This window comes from Limanda limanda, chromosome 7 (genome assembly GCF_963576545.1).
Source record: "Limanda limanda chromosome 7, fLimLim1.1, whole genome shotgun sequence".
NCBI lineage: Eukaryota > Metazoa > Chordata > Actinopteri > Pleuronectiformes > Pleuronectidae > Limanda > Limanda limanda.
In genome coordinates, this window is record NC_083642.1 from 10,389,084 (window position 1) to 10,408,752 (window position 19,669).

Below are 19,669 nucleotides of genomic sequence, written 5' to 3' on the forward strand. Positions count from 1 at the left end.
TTGATGATCAGTTCTAACCCAGTTAATGTCAGTTCTAACCCAGTTAATGTCAGTTCTAGCCCAGTTAATGTCAGTACTAACCCAGTTGATGATCAGTTCTAACCCAGTTAATGTCAGTTCTAACCCAGTTAATGTCAGTTCTATCCCAGTTTATGTCAGTTCTATCCCAGTAAGTGATCAGCTCTAACCCAGTTAATGATCAGTTCTAGCCCAGTAAGTGATCAGCTCTAACCATAGACTGGTGTTCTAACCCAGTTGATGTCAGTGAACTCACCAGTGTTATCTTTCCACCTGCATGTCTCCAGATCAGCGGGAGGCGGAGTCACCGAGGACCGGGCTCAACTCGTGGACCTGTCGGTGAGGAGGACACAGGCAGCCGCGGCAGGGAGGGGTAGCAGCCGACATCATTCCACTCCACACAGCGGTGAACCTGCTGCTGTGATTTAACAGATCTTAGGACTAACACCTTCCCTTCACCGGAGCTCATCGACCCTGCTGCTCGTCTCTCTGCGGCCCAGCGGGGGAACCGCACTGGTTTTAATGGCGTTCGGGAAAGTCTCCGCGGCGCTGCCCGGGCACAAGAGGAGACATTACGGCGCGAGTTAGCTTCGCGTTAGCTGCACAACAAGGTCAGTTTGAATGGTGGCTTCTGTCTCCTCTTAAAGATGGCACCCACGTCACCTTCGCTAACTCCAGCTCATTATTCCCACACCAGCCACACAGGACAGGTAACCGCGGCTGTATTTGTCATCGGGCGCTAGCTCCTAGCACGTTAGCTTGTCGGCTAGCCCCGCTCGGTCCGGTTTTTTTTCCCTTCTCCCCACCCGCCTTTGAGGCTCCTCGTTCGGGCAGCGGGTGGAGCTGAGTCACGGTACCCGCTGCGGTGTGTGGAGGTGACGGCTCCGGGAGGAAGCAGGCGGGTGTAGCCGGGGTTCAGCTAACATTAGCCGCAGTGTTTATTGGGAAGAGCCGGAGCGGTGGGTTTGCTTTTTGGTTTCCGCCTAGAATAAAAAACAGGTGCACCTCTGCGCTAACAGGACAAAACACTTAACGCAGCCACTTAACAAGGCTGCTGTCTGTGGGGGGATACTGGGGGGACACTTCCACCAGTAAGACGGTTCTACCAGTACGGGAGGCTTGGTGGTTTATCAAGGTGGAACGTCGAAGGTGGTGTTAACACTTCCAAGGGCCTCGTCGTCTACCGAGACCGACAGAAACGGGGGCAAGTGAAGCGGGGCCCGGTAGCTAAGGTTTTTTCTTTTTTCTTTAGTTAGCTAATGCTAGCTGCAAGGCTAAACTAGCTACTGGGACATACCATATTTAACAACTGACACATTTGATTATAACAGCAATATCTGTGGTTTTGTTTTCCATCACAGCGAATTGGGATGTATTGTAATTGCAACACATGATTTGGTTATGTTACATCTCGCAGGATGGATGTAGCCTAACCCAATGTTAGCCTGGATTCCCCCGACGTGTTTGACGTTGCAGTGGATCCAGTGGGTTTATTTTCACCTTGTGTAACGAGCTGGTAAATGTGTGGCCGCGAATGACCTGTTTTTCTTTTAGTAGCAGGAACTGGTTCGGTTCACAGGAAGCGAGATGAACATCCGATAAGTTGTTGAGAAGCTCAGCAGAACAGAGAGTTATCTTCGCCTTTTGTTTTCATGCTTGGAAACTGTACTCTCGCCTCATGCTCTTCTCAATTCATGAAAAACAGACTGAAATGATGTGTTGACTTCCACACTGGGGGTTTGACAGCACATGGCGGTGGCTAAACGAGTTTGCTCTGTGGTCATCACGCTAGGTTACACTTTAACTCGGCCAAGGCCCATTTTGTGTTCTCCCTCCCCACATGTTTCATCACTTTGCGGAGGGCAACACAAGGGAAACATCCAATTGCACAGCAAGCTTGTCTTGTGGATGTGTTTGTTATTCAGCTCATGCACTATCCAGAGGCTGCTGGATGTGCTACGTCAATTCAATCGGCCTCGAGTGCCACTGTGCATCGGTGTCCTAATTATTTTTGATGGTTTTCAAGGTTTAACTACAGTTGAATTGCAGAAAACATGGATACTGTGGTTGTAAATGATTTTGTCCCCATAGTCCGGCAGACCTCAGAGTGTAATGGGCAGAAATCACCCACACTCGAGCCACTTTCATTGTACTATTACAAAAAGTACAATTATATAAATACAAAAGGTCCTGTCATAGAAACGTTGAGGTTGTGTTTAAAGTTTAAACAGTTGGGAAATACACTCATCTTATTATACTCATGGCCCCAGAATGAAGATCTTTACATGAGTCTTGATACTGTGGCTTTGAAACTATATCTCTTTTTAAATATTCTAGCATGAGTGCCACATAGCTTGGGGCCCAATTCTGTTCTAAAGAAATGATCGATATGATAACAATGAGGCACAATTGCTCCCTTTACGACCCATGTGAATGTCTTTTTAAAGTGAGGCGTGTTCACGGATAATTTTACAGGCAGGGTGATTGTCATGAAGAATAGTGAATGAGGGTGTAACAGGTCTCAGACAGGGACTCAAACCGCGATCGTATTGCGAGACAGGATAATGAAAGGATACCCTAACTTTACTGAATGGACTATTTGAACCAACCCTTTAGTCAGAGATCAATGTCTGAGCTGAACCATGGATTTATAGAATCACACACCTCAAACAAGCAAGTTTTGCTCCAGCTTCTCAAGGTCAATCTGCTGAACTACAGGAAACACAGCTGGATTTCTAATCTTGTTGAGGCCTGTTTCAGTTACCCGTCGTTTCCTCAAATAACACATCTTTGTTACTGTTAAGATTTACCCATCCCAATTGCAACCTATTGTGCACGTTTCATTTTAATATTGTTTAGTTTCTCATTAGAACGGCGTGTTGAAACACTGCAAGTCAGCATATGAAAACGTTTCATATTCTTTAATGAGCTGTTTGAATTGAATTCTGAATTACTCACACTTTTAAATGAGAACGTGATAAAATCTAGGCCACATTGTGAAGAGATTACTTTGATGCTCAGATGTTTTTTTTTCTTTCTTGCATGGCAACAGCCCGGGGTGAAGTGTAGTGCTCAAATCTTTATTAAATTAAGCTTATGGGCTAAATCTATTTTCATGTAAATTTTTGTGTTTTACATTTGAACACCAAAGGTTGGCTGAACCAAGCGATACGTTTACACTCGGCTGACATCGTAAGTCATTGAAGATTTGCCTTTGATCGTTTTTTCTTATCGAACCATGTGTTCAAGTTTCATTCTTACGCAGCTTAACGCTGGTAAAATGTTATCATTGCGTATCACCACGCCAAAATCTTTACACCCACGCCAAAGATTTTTGTCGCACATGGGAAGAAGCTGGTTTGTACCATTTCTTAGGGCAACATTTTTACCTGATACCCACAACACGAGACATACACAGCCAGGACTTCAGGGTTAAAGTGACTGGAACGATCCAGATTCATGGTCCAACACCATTGATTACTAACTAACAGAGACGAGCACACACACAAAAACACACACTGTATTAGGTTAGTATTCCACTAACCTAATACAGTACAAACCTTAAGGCCCATCTCAAGCGTAATCGTCCTGTTTACCAGGCTTGCAACATATATTCTGTGCCAAATGTTTAATATTTATTCTTGAGCAATTTATGTTAGCAGACCCAGATAGTCCACTTTGTTTATTGATTTGGTTGTGTGTGTGTGATTTATTTTATTTATGTTTTATTTATTCAGGATATTAAGCTATTTTCATTTCTTATTCAAATGTCAGACCGAACATTCAATAATTAAAGGTTCATTGCTCTGTGAAAGGTTGCACTTGCATGATTATGCTACTATATCATTAAATCAGTTGAATATGGTTTTTAAGATGACGACAATAATATAATTTATTGCAATAATATCTGGGACAGTATATTGTCATTGTGGAAGGCAGACCTACTATTTTTAATAATGCACCAAGTGAGATGTTTCCTTGCACAATTAAAGTCTGTGAAGGAGGTTACGTTTTCATCTGCATTTGTTTTTCTGCAGTACGGATTACCACAAAACTTGTTGGAAGGATGAGACATGGGCCAAGAAAGAACTCATAACATTTTGGTGAAGATTCATTTAAGGGAACAGATCCAGGTATTTTCTTGTATCACTTTCTTAGACGTGGCAAGAGACTGCTTTGTTTAACATCTTTAAAGATTTCCAACTCAATAATTAATGGATCTTGATAAAAAAGATATTAAAGGCACTATTACCTAATGTGTTTGTGCAATTAGGGTTTGAATCCAAATAAAAATATGGATTGGATAGATTTAAATGTCGTTTCATAAGGGAGCTGTGGGGCCTTGGCAGAGATATGCACTTTACTGAGTGACATTCTAGTGTGTTTTTTATCTTTTGGAGATTTTCAGAGTCAGGAGGAGGTGGACTGGGGAGAAGGTCACGGGGTGTAAGTAAAACCCTCTAAGTGACTGAGTGGATAAAGATCTGGTAGATAAAGGTGCATGTCTCAACCTGGTTAATGGGTTAGGAGAGACATGACTCAGGACTCTCTATACCTGATAGTCACAGATTTTTCTTTCTTTGAGACTTCCATTCAGCAACTAGACAAAATGGTGATGGAGGCCACAGGATCCCTGTGGATGTGAATTGATTGTATGTTTTAGTTGTCCCAGCTGGCAGTCTAGTCACAACAGTCCCCTTCTGTAGACAGTATGTACCCACAGTAGATCACCATCATTTCCACTGAAGACATAATTTCAGGATACAGTTAGTTCTTTTGTCCTGCTTTTAATAGCCTGTTTTTTTTAGTCACCAAAAGTAGAACATCTGACAGAATAGATGTTCCCAGCAAATATATACTACACATTGGCTGCCTCTGTTATCTTTACAGGTTTTTGTCCAGTGATGAATCATACATTTCTAAATGCAAAAGCAGTGGGTTGGTCTGTGTCAATAGCAGTGAAATGAGATGTGAGCTCCTTGCAGCTGAATAATAAAGAAAGCAGAGTTAAGGAGACGAACTCGGCACAAATTCAAGCAAAAATAGATTTTAATGTTAAGATTTTTGGCAGGTTAACAAAAGGCTGATATTTAATTTGTCAGAAAGGAGATAATTGCAACTACACAATTCATAGTTGTACAGGCACTTGGTTTTTTGTGGCCTTGGTAGAATTAGAATTAAGTGAAACGCTTGATGTATTAGTATCGCTTCAGTTATAAAAGCGACATACAAATACAACAGGCTGTGTTGTTGACTATTGAATACATGTGATTTACGCCTAATGTTTTATATGTAATGTGTTCCCAAAAAAATTCAGGGATTTTCTGATCAATTATATGTGTTTTCTTTATTTAGTTTTTACTTTGACACCGAGAGGTCTATCCACAGACGGAGGATTCACAGCCAGTTCCCACAGATCTGATCTCTCCACCTGCAACAGTGTTCTTTATTGAAAATCTTTCTGCCCCATTCAGCAGGGTAAATATGGGCACTCATGTGTTTAATAGGGCACTGCTAGAATACATGACTTGCAAACAAGTCTTTTTAAATGGGTTGCACAGGTGTTTAGAAATGGCTCAGATAGTAAGAACTAACTCAGAACACAAACGTTGTTGATGGTGATTATGTCCACGTTTGTCAGATTCTTTTTATTAGTACTATTTTTCGCTAATATTATAAGCATTGTATTTCCTGTAGGAACATATTTAAACTAATATTGCAAATGTAATATATCACATCAGCAATGATGGTTTTAACTTTAGTATTTGATTGGAATGGTACTTTCTTTTAATGTAATTCAGGTTTGGGCAAAATGTATTTAATTTTCTTACTGGGCGAGTGAGAGGATTGAACTACAAGACATGGTTTGCATGCTCGGCTGATTTAAAGAATCACTGCCTTTTATAATGCTTATTAAATTTGGTAGATTAGCCTCAAACAATGAGACTGAGACACACAACTGATTTGTTGGCCTGCGAGATGACTTTCCCATTGCAGCCATATTTGACTGGTAATTTCTTGATCATTCATTGGTCATGAGTCATAGGGTTTGTGGAAAGCTGAGCTAAAACTGTATAAAACAATATGAGACGAATTATTAGAGGAAATTGTATAAAATACTTTCTACTAACACGGCACAGACGTTAGGAGCCATGTGCCAGGCAGGCATTAGGGTTCCCGACTACTGGCTGTTCCCCTCTGTCCGTTTGTGAGTGCTACAGGATTGGGGTTGGCTGGGTCAGCACAACGGAGCCTCTGGTTCCAACCCTCAGGACATCTAATTAAAACTTACGAACAACCTTTGACACTCATACATCTCATGAAAAGACTGTTACTCAAAACACAAAGACAGATAAGTGAATACTTTATCAGTAGGAGAACCTGTTCCACGAAAAAATACATAAGAGTTACTTCCAAATATTGCTTCAGTTAAAAATTGTCGTGGGAAGACAAATACTACGACCAATCTGCTGTTGATTCATTCATTAGTTCATGTATAATAGACACTCTGTGGAGTTTGCCCTGTAATGAGCCGTAAATTTTAATTTCGGACATGAATCTCAGATTGAGATGACCTATAAATCATTGTCAATTTGTGTCATTACTGGAGGTGTGTGTAGGATACTAATGAATCCTTTCAGGCTGGTGTTCAACACACAAGATGCCGTTCTGAGAAGCAGCATACACTTGTGTTAATAGCGTTGTGTTGGGGAGATTTGTTGAGAGCGGGTTATGAATCTTGAGCAGAAAGTCTGACATTTATTTTGTATTCTTTTCTCAGGTAGCTGGCTGATATGGCTGTGTAACAGGCTGCCGGAGATATATTCATGGATCACCAAGGACAACAAAGAAAGAAAATACAGCTGTGAGCTTAGCCAATAACTAAGGAATCTGACTCATCAGTTTATCATCAGACTGACTCAGTGCGTGTGGCCTCGTCAGTTGTTCATAGACATCTGTTGGGCAGCCAAAAGCCCTGTTGCTATGCACTGTGAGAGGAGAGACATGGGCCGAGGGGATGCTTGGAGGAGCGGGCTTCCTTCATGCAGGACTATCCACCTGGTGCTAGGGCTTCTAATGACCATGGCCCAGGGCGCTGTGCCAGAACAGCGAGAGACAGTGGTGGAGATGATACCTTTCGAGTTGGAGGCCTCCATGCAGTCCTCTGTGCTCGCTGAGCTCCAGGCTGCTTCATCATATATGGGTGAAGGGCCACCTACAGCTATCCCAGACTCCTCTGCAAAGAATGGGGGAGTGCACACTGGCATTCCTGACTCCTCTGCAATCGTGGGCCAGGTGTTCCAATTGAAGGTTCCAACTGGGCCTGCCAATGCAAGCTGTAATGTCCATGTAAGTACACTGAAGATTTAACATAAAAGGAAATACTCATTGTCGAGATTCATACATTGTTGTTCACCCGTGGAAGATTTTTTGGAATTTAAAAATAATAACATCTTAATAAAGGTTCAGTGTGTCTTACACACTGAACCTTTAATTTCAATGAGATCACAAAGAATCAGTCAATTAGTGTACAATACTGTACACAACACAGTACAAGATCCATGGTTTACGATAATACAATCTAAAATGTATTCCTCCTTGGACGTTAATGCTAAATAAAATGACTAAAAGCTGAGTCTAATTCTGATACAGTAGTTTTAAGACAATTCTGTACAGAGTTTAATTTGAAATGAATAACACTTTATTTTGGCCTAAGCTACTGTATACTCAATTGTATCATGAAAGATGAGGCCATTTTATGTGACCTCAAATTCACTATTACATTTCTTATTGTAGATTTATGTCCCCACAGGGACTATTTTGTTCACATGGCCAAAATATGTTTTGTCATTGTAGAAATACACGCTTACTGAATGTTTTCCTCCAGTCAGATTTGATCACTGTATCACTGCTGGTTGAAGCTGCCTGTGGTGCAATTTGTTCCAGTCAGACTTTTGAATGAGATGAGATTATTATTGGCCCAAGTGGTGATGGAGAATGATATCCTGTCATACAGTAATAACTCAAAATAAAGAGTGATGACTCACATAGTGGTTATTATGAATAGAGCTCACTCTGCTTCCTGTTCACATTTGGCACGATTTGATTATCTGAATGGAACTGGGAGGGGTTTGAGGTTGTAGAGGTAGTGAAAGCTTTTCTGCTTTTGCTCTACATATTATGAATGTTTAACATTCATCTGTGATAATTTTGTAGTTGCTGTTTTACTGCCAACTTGGTCAATATGAAACAGAGAACTGAATACAGAATTATATGTTTGATCATGGATTCACTGTTTTAATTGTGCATCAAATAAAACCAAACATCTCCCAGTTTATACTTCAAAGATTTCCTTCTCTCATAAATGATAATAAAAGTTAAGCTCCTAGTCTGACTGAGTAAGCACTTTTCAGTCATTACTTGGGTCCTGGGAACTTTTTATGTTCATTTTCTGATATGATCATCACTTAAAGTTAGTAATGAGTTTTGCAGTTCAGTACTTACGTCTTATCTCAGAGGTTTCTCTACAGGGTAAAATGGTATTGATGATATGGTTTTTCCTCTTGCAGCTCACTGAAACGGGAAAGGAGACTTTACCCACCTGGTTATATTGGGACAAAGAAAGCTGCATCCTGAGAGGTTTGGCCCTGGAGCAGGATAAAGGTGTGTATCATATCTTGGTGTCTGGAGAGGAAATAACCGAGAAGACTGGCAGCCAAGTGTTCCCCAGTACAGTCTTCTCAGTTGAAGTTTACCCAGAAGAAAGGGCAGACACTGAACCAGCCCTGCTTACGCTACAGTCTGACATCAGTGGCCTCCAGCCTTTCACCTGTGGCTCCGAGGAACCGGTCACTGTCCTCACTGTCATCTTGGATGCTGATTTGACAAAGATGGCTGCTGAACAGAGGGCCAACTTACTGCGCATCATGAGAAAATTCTCACATGTGCCCCTGGAGCACATGAGGGTGGTCCCTGTCGTTAACAACCGATTATTTGACATGTCTGCTTTCATGGCTGGACCAGGAAATGCTAAGAAGGTGGTGGAGAATGGGGCTCTGCTGTCATGGAAACTTGGATGTGCCCTTGACCAGGGCAGCATCCCTGATATTAGCAGTGTCCAATCCTCAGCAAAAGATGGGACCATGTCAGCCAGGCTGGGGTACCCAGTGGTTGGCTGGCACATAGTGAACAAAAAGCCCCATGGAGTTAAACGGGTCAGACGCCAATTGAACAATACTCCTACACCAGTGCCCTCCCTGCTTCCTCCAACTTCCCACCCAGAGCCCCCTATACGCGTTGTTCCCACCCCGACTTCGCCCTCTATTGCCCCAGCAACAGAATATTCGGCTCCGCCTGTCCGAGGCCCTTTGCCGCTTCCAGTGAAGCCTACAATGAGGCTCAGGGATCAGATTGCCCACACGCCTGCTCTTGGCCCCCCCCAACCCACAAGAGTACTAGGAACCACAAGCACCATCCCTATCCAGCCAACCATGACCAGGCCTACAATTGTAGAGGCCACTGCTGTGCCAACACCCCCAAGCACCACCAAAAAACCCAAACCCTCTTCCACAAGGAAACCCAAGAAAGTCAAAGCTTCAACTCCAGCTCCCCGGGAACCCAAGTCTACCGCAACTAAACCGCCCAAAAGCACCACTCCTCCCCCTTTGCCTCCAGACGAGAATCAAACCCCAGACATCCGTAATGCCATTGATCAGGTGAATGCATGGGTTGGCACTTACTTTGAGGTCAAGATTCCTCCCGATACCTTCTTTGACAAGGAGGATGGTACTACTGATAATCTGCGTTTGACTTTGAAGAAGACCCCAAAAGAAGCAGTGAGCGAAACCTCTTGGATCCAATTCAACAGCACCATTCAGCTTTTATATGGGCTTCCAGAAGAGCAGCACGAGGGGAAACATGAGTACTTTATGTTGGCTACCGATAAGGGTGGGAAGAGCATCATGGATGCCTTTGAGGTACAAGTCAACCGATGGTCCACTAATGACAAACCATCAGTTGTGTTTGCTGCTCGTTTTCATGGTGACCCCAAAACTTTAAGCAATGATGTTCAGAAGAAGATTCTTTTGGCTAAAAAGTTGGCCTATGCCCTTGGTGATCGCAATAGCAGCACCGTGACCCTGAGGAGCATCACAAGGGGCTCCATTGTGGTTGAATGGACCAATAACAGCCTGCAGCAGAGTCCTTGCCCAAAGGACCAGATTACAGTTTTGAGCAACAGGATCTCTGATCCCCAAGGTACACCTAAACTGGCCTTCATCAAAGCCATGGAGCCCGACTTCAAACCCATCAACATATCCATTCGTGGTACTAATAAATGTCACAGCTACATATTCATTCCACCAGGAGAGGTGCCAATGCCTGTCCTTCCTATACCGTCACCTTCACCTGGGACAGGTCGGAGGAGCAGTGATGATGTTTACCTACACACTGTTATTCCAGCTGTAGTGGTAGCAGCTCTACTGCTCATCGCCGGGATCATTGCTATGGTCTGCTATCGGAAGAAGCGCAGAGGGAAGATGACCATAGAGGAGCAGGCCACTTTCATCAAGAAAGGAGTCCCTATCATATTTGCAGATGAGTTGGATGATTCCAAGTCACCACCGTCTTCCAGCATCCCCCTTATCCTTCAGGAGGAAAAGCCCCCGCTTCCCCCTCCAGAGTACCCTAACATGGCTGGCCCCCACTGTACCCTGCTTAACCAGGATCTGCTAGAGGAGTATTCAATTTATCAAGATGATGACCCGAATGCCCCTCCTTACATGCCCCCACCACCATTCACCGTCCCCATAGAGGGAAAAGGCTCCCGCCCCAAGAACATGACATCGTACAGGTCACCACCTCCTTATGTGCCTCCCTAACGCACACTGGAGCTTTCAGTTTGGAAAGCAGGTGCAACGTAAGGATGCTTGTTGAAAACTACTGCAGGAGCAACTTTAATGTTCAATGAAATGGCTTTGACTTTGTAGAGGAGCAGGCAACCATACCCATATATTCAACCATCATGGATAAAACACTGTATCTCTCAAATTCTACTACTGGCACAGGACAAAAAGACGGGGAACAGTTTGTAATCGCCAGCACTCTTCTTTTTTTTTTGTCCTTCTGCTTTTGACTTCTTGCATATTCTTTTTTTTGTCTGTTTTTTGCCAAGAAGAGTCAGTTTTATCTTCAATGACGTACTATTTCTATTGTATAGAAAATAATGAAGAAGCAGGAAAGACTGAAGCCCAGGGGGCCTTTGAGCAGATGTCACCATGACAACAGGCTCGAGGCTCTCCCTCACAATGTTAATCTTTATAAGTTCTATATCACTCTATCTGTCCTTCAGCTAGGTTTACTAAGATTTTGCACCTGTTATTTCTAGAGGGGAATGAAATACAAAAAGCCAAACTGAAAGCATGAAACAATTAATTTACACAAGAATCAGTTTGTTTCTTCTTCTTGATCTTTCTGTGTTCTGTTTTATGCTTTGCTCCCTCTCGATAATAACATGCAAACCTTGCACTTATGCAAATTCTTGTTAAACCTTGCACTATGTGTCTTGCACAGAATTGAACACACTTAGGTGGTAGTCCAATAAAGAGAAGAAAATATCTTTTTGTATCCTTGAACTCGCCACATGACCGAGATTCCACTGGTAATTGATCACAAAGGACATTACACGGATCATGCCGGTTGGGGATGTAGCCTCATTAAGTTACAAGGCAAATAACTTTTTTTTTTTTTTCCTTTTTCTCAATGTTTGTGCTACTGAATCTGCTTGTGAGATGACTGGTTTTGCTGTTGCCAAGGTGACGTCTGTGGTCACAGGGCAATCCTTTTAGGGTTGCTTCAACAATAATGAACGGGCCAATAGAATTCTGTGGTCCACAGCGAGGTGAGAACTGTCAACCAGGTGGATCCACTGTCTTATATTGAATCGGTTGTATGGGTGTGTGTGGGGCGGGTTGATAAGAGTATTGTAATATCACTGCTCTGCCTCTAGGGGTTGCACTGCTCAGTTGAGTGCTCTGCCTGTTGTCGGCTCAGATGAGGCATGGGGACGTGGGGATGTACATAATTGTGTGCCTGTGAAATTAAACAACTCCATAATGTTAGTGTTTTATCAGTAAACCTAGTCGGGGCGGGGGGGAAGGGGAGGGCCAGCGTGGGAAATTATTTTATTTTTTAATTGTATGTTTAGATTTATGATCACAATCATGAAAAATACTTTATAGTTTGTGACGGTACAAAAAGAACGTTTACTTACCCATCACAAAAAAAAATAATGCATTCTCAATATGATGGGCAACAAAGAAACAACAACAATATGTGAATTATGTACATTTCATATCTGATATCACCATAAGAAAAATGGTTAAAGATCTAATGTTTTTACTGAGTTTTTGATACAGTCTTAAACTTGTTTTATGAAAATATATTAATAAAATGTAATACTATTTGTAAAGCCTCAAAGATGGTGTACCGTTCATTTTTGTGGGAGCAAGTGGATTTACTGTGTTGTATGTATGGTTTGAAGGGTTAATAAACAACACGTCAGGTAAGTAGAATGCAAAATAAAATACAATGAAGTCGGTATGTTGTGTTTTCACGGTCGGCAGCTGACTCGAAGCAGTGACTTCATGAGAAGTCCAGCCACTCTCTGCTTTCTAGATTTATTCTTCATCTGTAAATCTACGGCAGCGAATCATAGCAAAAGACCTGTGGCATTTTTGTAGTCTTGCTTAATAAATATAGTCTTGACACAGTCGGGAGAAAAGCCCCATTTGGCTGGAATGGTCGGCTGCGTTTTGGCTATAACACGAGCTTCACACTCTTTGTTGTAATAAAGCAGAGACACAGCAGGCTGCCCTTGCGAGACACTGTGGTATTTTAAGAGAAGTGCTCCCTTTCTCTGGCATCAGGTGGGCATGGCTTTTTTTGTTCAGGAGAAATATCAATAACGGTGACTAATAGCAGCCTTAAATTCTTTCAGCACCGAGCTCGTGTGATGATGACTTACTCGGGAGAGGTCAAAACCTTCCATTGGACGCCTTGTTGCAGACAAATGAACATTTTCAGAGCAAATTGCAAAACGAGACCTTATGCTTGTGATGTTGTAGAGAGAAATCCCTCAACTGCCGTGAAAGCTTCTGTCAATAATGAACAATGTTTTATGAATTCATCAAAATATTCTCCCTTTTGTTCCATTCAAAAAAAAAAAACAGTCAAAACCCCTGGTGGTCTCCTGACTGATCTTCATGAAAGGGAAAAACATCCGTCTTATTTTTAGCTCCTGATCAAAGCTCACACCAATCATGTGTCCACGGTGGTTGTATATATTTCTGATGAATTGACTGCAGGGACTGAAACTGAAAAAGTATTTTTTAATGACGGTGCTATAATTACGTTTTGTCCCGATCTCATTTGCTCCAGTCTTACCAGTCCAATTTATCACTCCACATAATTGGTAATTATGAGGTTGTGTTGCAATTTGAGTAAAAGAGTCATTTATCAATTAGGCAACAATCGTCTAAGTGTGGGCGACTGACTCCTTCACAGCATACATTAGTAACATTGGACTTGTAGCTGCAGGGTTATTAAACACAACTCATTTTGTGCATCGATATACAAACTGAAATGTGGCTATTTCATGCCTTGTTGAACATCGTTTCTTATTTTAATATATGGTGTGCAGTGCAAAAAGACATTCCGTACATTTCATCACAATATAATCACTATGTCGCCCACAGTAAGTTTTAGAAGCAGAACATTGTTCAATAAGGAACGGAAATAACATCTGACTTTTAGATTATCCGGCTTTAATATCCCAATTTTAATGGAGCTTCAACAATAATTCTTATTAATATAAAAGTTTAGAAACAACTAATTCTGTAAGTCATTTTGAAGCTGTTATGCTTATTGATGGTTATAAGTATTTGGCTGTTTTTTCTTAACATCTATTGATAAAAATAATAACTTCTTGCAGCACCTTTCAAAGCAGCCAAGCTTCACTTTGCGACAGCTGTTTTTGAAAGTTACCAAATAAATAAATGTGATGATGGGAACTCAATAATATTCATGTGGGAAAATAATATTCGGTGGCAGAGATTGAAGGTTTAAAAAAATGTTTTGACAAGTAATTATTTTTATCTACTCTTCATTACACATAGTTTGTGTTCAATAAGACATCTGGAAACATACAGCTGCAGGAATAATGACCTCTGACGCTCTCTGTCTGACCCTGAGCTTCTGAAAATGCATTGGTTGGATGTTTTTGATCCTTCAGCACATGACGGACTTGATGGGATTGGGGGGGGGGTTGATGGTCACTGAGGGACACGAGTCGCATCCTTTGATATTGCGACTGAGAGAAGCTCTTTGCAGCTGAGGTTTGGAACAAAGAACAGAGTCAAGGACGAATGCAAACTTGTAAAAAATAAATGAAAGTATTGACAAACTTTAATGCCTCCGTGGATCAATGAACTGCAGCTTGTACACCAGGACTTGAAACAAGTACACAACCTACTGTAATTCTCTCAAAGCACATCTCCTGAACTCTGGGCTTTGCTTTCTATTAATACTCCTTGAAGGCTCATCTCGGCGCTGCAACAGCGGTTGAGTAGTTTGAATCTACAAATGGACTGGAGCTAATCGATAGCAGCAGCCAGTAGGAGGGATAATGTGGGTGTATCAAGATGTGGAGCCGAGGCTATTTCATGCCCTGCCAGTCTCTTTCTTCATCAACCTCCTGTGTGCACTCATAAATAATGTACTGGGAATTAATGTTAATGTATGTGATGAAAAATGTATAACCTCATGAAAACCTATAGGAAGGAGTGACCTATGAGTTGTTGATGTGTCTATTGCACTGTGGTTGAAAGCCTCCTGTTGTGGTCGCTTGCATCGCCGCACACTAAACCACTGAAGGGAGATGACGGCAGCTTAAAAAGTACAGATGAATGAATGTTGCGCTGTATAATTGTTTGAAAGTGCTTCAGAGAGTCTGTGTTTACGCAGCACCTGTGTTTGTTTCGGTCAGCGCACTAATCTGAACCACTGTTTTATAAGTGTGTTCTAAGATCCTGTGGTCGTAACCACCTCTAATTAGGTCTGTGGCCGCGCCAGGACAAACTCCCAGTGTTAACAGGAGGATCATTATTTCCTCTGCTCAGTTTCATTGACACAAATGTATTTTTCTCGATTGAGAAATAAAAAAAAGGAACGAGTCCTTGTGTGCAGCACCGAGCCGGAGGAGGCGGGCAGGTGGTCCGCTGTGTGATGGTGGGCAGCACCACACGATGTGGACACGTCAGTAATAAGCCTCATTAGATCCCCGAAGCCCAGGAAATGTGTCCCTTTGTTTCCCATTAAGCTGAAAGCACGATGATAAAGGATGATTTATCCTATTGTCACAGAAGCAATGGCTGTGTATATATATATTTAATATTTTCATATTTGATCATAAATAATGTGCTGTTACAGATACAGTTCAACTGGAGGCCAACAAAACAGATTCTAACGGATGAGCATGATAAACAGGAAGTGAATCAAATGAAAGCCGGTTTCATTTATCCTGATATGAAGCATGTTGATCCTGTGACAGTTTGACTTTCCTGTTGGTGGTGAAGTCGTTTGTCCCACTGGGATGTGCTTTGAGTCAGAGTGTGGAAGAAACATGGACGCTGTGAACAAACTGTAACATTTATATAACAACATAAAGAGTCAGGTGGGACGGACGTAGAAATCGTTTTTAACATATGAACGTTCGTCTGTTTGGCTCCAAAATCTTCGATGACTTTCCGATTTCTTCCATGTTGAGATGCTGCTCACATTGATTTACCCATTTGGAAAAACATTTTAAGGATTATTCCAATATCACATGTTCGCAGGGTAATATTTACTGAACAGGATCAAACACAAACACATGTCTGCTGATGTGATCATGATCATGAAGTGGAAAAACACATGACTCTGACCAGCTTGTTGAGCTTCTCCACAAGAAGCCAACGGATTTACCATTGTTATAAAACTACTGCCTGTAATTTATAATGGCATGATCGGCTCTTTAAAACAGCGGAACAGAGTTTCATGTGACTTCACACAGTTCAGTTTATGTTCCACCCAACGTCTCCTGCTGACATCATCCTCAGTCTCGTTGTTTTTTTCTGCTGTATCATCTCCTCCCCTGGTGAGAAGAAGCTGGGCACAAAACCATTAAATCCTTTATTAGTGTTGAGTCTGTCGAGGGATAAACTGGACAATTACCTGGTGTTTGCCCCCAAAAAAGAAAGTGAATAGTCGGTAAATCAGTTGAGTTGAAACGTTTTGTGAAGGTGGGAAAAGAAAGATATGGCAGAGCAGCATTTCAGCAAATCTCACTGTCTCTCTTCCTTTTCCTAAAGCGAGATAAGATCATTTTAGATAAAGCACGAACAAGGAATCAACTCATGGACGTGACCTGTGATCCCTGAGGTCACATCAGGTCGGGTTTGTCATGTGTAATACATCACTGTCTCTGAAGTGGGATCCTTATTTTATTTTGAGCTGGTTCGATGCTGTGAGTAAAAATGTGGATTTTTATTTCAAGGTTATGTTATCACCTATTTCCTTTGTTTATCAGCAGGATTATGAAAAAGATCCACAGGCAAATTTTATGATATTTTTTTAAGTGGTTGACATAACCCAAGGAAAGAAAATTCATTTTGAATTTGAATCAGTGGTGGATACAGGAATTTTTTTCTTTACTCTCTTTAACAAATGCAAAATAGTGCCTTCTCCAACATTTTCCTTCATTTCTCAGAGAATAATTCATGGATCCTGATGAAAAAACAATCGGGCTTGTTCAGCCGACCGATATCTGAAAATTGGTGCGTATCCAAATAAAAATCTAAAATTTAAATTTGGTTTCAGAAGGGGAATGATGGACCTTGGCAGAGTTCTGCTCCCAACTGAGTGTCCTTCTGTTTTTTTTGTTTAAAAAAATAATCTTTTTAGGATTTTGTGAGTCAAAAGAAGGTGTTGTTTAGAATTTGTTATGATTGTTATGATGAAGAACTCTAAGAATCCAGGATCTTGTGGAGCGTGGAAAGGTTCAAGGCTTTTCAGGTTTGAAAACAATCGGTTTAAGTTATCAAGGAAATGGTTGTCACTGAATGCTTTGTCTTCCTCGGTGATAAAAACAAGTTGTGTAGTGTGTGTTAGTGCAGCACTGACTCTCCTTGATGAAGCAGAGTCCTCATCTCCTCTCAGGCTGCAGCTCTTCCTCCCACTGCCAATGACTGCAGCTCCATCTTGTGAAAGAACGAAGCAAGTTCATCCGAATGCTTCGTCTGCATGTGCCACAATGAGCTTGTTCGCCCCCGAGCGATGAGCAGGAAGTCTGTTCTGAAGTACATGTTGTCATCCTGCGGTGGTCGTCGTGCAGATCTTATACATTTGGAGACAGACAGCGGGAAGAAGCTCGGCTCGGAGGCACGACGGGGCAGAAGCAGAGGGAGACAGACATCACTGCAGCATCAGTAGATGGCAGTAGCATCACACTGAGGCCCAGCTGCTGATTAATAACCTTTACATGAGATCATCATATCTTTCATAGACAAAGGAACAAGTAGCCTTGAGCTGTGGTAAACAAAATACAGCCGCGATTGTTTATCAGGAGATTTGCATGGACCCCGAGATCCCATCGTGAGATATTTGAGTTATAATCAGTTCCCAACCTGCATGTGAATCAAAACACGTGACTGATGTTTATTACAGGTCATCAGCGAGCGAGTGTTAATTCCTGTTAATAATAAAATGTGCGGACTCGCTGCGAGTCGCAGTCGTAATTGGAAAGGGAGATAAGTCCGAATAGCTGTCATCATTCAGTCACAGATTTAGAAAGTGGAGACTAATTGCATTTCCCTTCTTATCTCATAAATTGGATCCATTCCCGAGCTGGGGATGGAAATCCCCGTCTTCAGTCGAGGGGGGGGAGGCCCAATCGTGTGCCTGCTGTGGATTTTCAGAGGCGTTCAAAAAGCGGCTGCGGCATAGAAGAGGGTGTGGGGGGGGGGGGGTCATATCCAACTAGAGGAGAAAACATGACCGATGCTTCCTTGTACCGGCTGCATGCACAGGCGTTAACGGTGTGAGCAGCACCCGAAGCCACGGCTCACTGCAGGCGCCGGAGACACTCGCCCTGTGAGAGGTTATCAGAAACATTATCATGGTCGTGCAAGAGAGGAAGCAGCGGTTCTGAGGTCAGGCCCCCCCCCCCTGCTTCGCAACGTCTAAAAACAACCGCCGCCTGACGCGCAGAGATCACAGCTGAATCAACATGTTGTTCTTCTTCTAAATTATACACAAGGCAGCAGCGGGATCTCTGGCGCTTCACGCACCGTGCACCGCATCCCTGTCTGTGGCCTGCGTTGATCTGGAAGCTCTTTCCCTCCGTCATTACTTGCAGCTCAGACAACAGACAAGATCTGAAAAATAAAACATGAGGGCTGCTCGGCAGGCGCTCGCGGTGCAGCGTTTTCTCTCCTTTCGCCGGCGCCCGTGTGATCTTCCAGTCTCGTGTTAGCGCAGGATGTCGGTGCAGAGCTTTGGTCTCGGCGCCCTGCGTGCTCCCTGCTGCCCGATGACCAGATGGGTCAGTGGCTCCGGAGCCGCGGCTCGGCGAGAGGCCCCTTCTGTTCTCGGCGAGGGTCCACTCGTGGGATTGAAACCCCAGAGTACCGGAATCACAGAAGTGGGATCACAAGCTAGATGGGTCGCAAGCTGAGCTGAGCCATACACACACACGCATATGAATTCAGTGCACACGCAGGTACACTTACAACGAGCACAGCGGGCGGACGTGAGCTCCATAGCAAACTCCTGCAGGAGATAGATCTGTCACAGGGCCGAATGTTTACAGATTAACAATGGAATTAACAAAAGAAAATGTGATTTTATTCAGCGGGCCCGGAGCGGAGGAGCTCTTTTATCGTTCCAGACAAGCTGTTGAGGAGGGTTACATTACCGAAGTGAGATTTCTCTCTGCCATGTCATGTGGAAATTTAGTCCAGTCATCTTCAGCTGTTATTGCAGTCCATTAACTCCATTGTGAAGATACATAATTGATGCCGCCTTTGGGTAGAGTTTAATCAAATGGAGAGCGCTCCACACTCCAGCGCCAACTGAAAAATGAGACACAGAATATTCAGCGATGTAGTTTGCGAGCAAAGACTATAATTCACGCTTTGAATTGATTCATAATCATTTGACTGCACAGTGTCCCGCACAATGCAAAGAGTCCGACCCCAGCCGTCGCCTCTCGGCTCTCAGAGGTGGATTCCTGTGAGGGAATTAGGAGGAAGAATCGGGATCAGTTTTAAGGAGAAGACATTTGTTTCCTCCTAATCTACTCCGAGACAAACAAAAAGCAGGAATGGGATTTGTTCTCTGCACCTTTTGGGGTTTCTCAATGTCACTTCATCTTGGTTTGATGTGAATTTCTATCACTCCGCCCTAACTATTCATTTCCAAATTCAGTATTTGCTTCTCTGAGGGATTTACTTTTCTTTGAAATAACAGTGATCTGTGTGGGAGGAGGAAATGCATTGTTTATGCCGTGCTCCTTGAAAAGGGCTTAGCTCTCTTGTCAAATTCCATAGCCAGCCAG

The 19,669-nt window shown here is 42.7% G+C and overlaps 1 protein-coding gene across 4 annotated transcripts; it reads left to right on the plus strand.

The window, feature by feature from the left end:
• The first annotated feature begins 361 nt into the window (after positions 1–361).
• Positions 362–12,495, plus strand: LOC133005158 (dystroglycan 1-like). Of its 4 annotated transcripts, none has more exons than XM_061074750.1 (5): positions 362–629; positions 4,056–4,151; positions 5,374–5,496; positions 6,800–7,368; positions 8,589–12,495. In XM_061074750.1, exons 4-5 carry the CDS (start codon positions 7,003–7,005, stop codon positions 10,896–10,898), a joined length of 2,676 nt encoding a protein of 891 aa, XP_060930733.1. In that variant the 5' UTR covers positions 362–629; positions 4,056–4,151; positions 5,374–5,496; positions 6,800–7,002; the 3' UTR covers positions 10,899–12,495. The 4 variants fall into 4 exon arrangements, with proteins under 4 accessions (XP_060930733.1, XP_060930735.1, XP_060930732.1 ...); XM_061074751.1 differs by lacking the exon at positions 362–629 and adding an exon at positions 1,219–1,241; XM_061074752.1 differs by lacking the exon at positions 4,056–4,151.
• Positions 12,496–19,669: the final 7,174 nt, after the last annotated feature.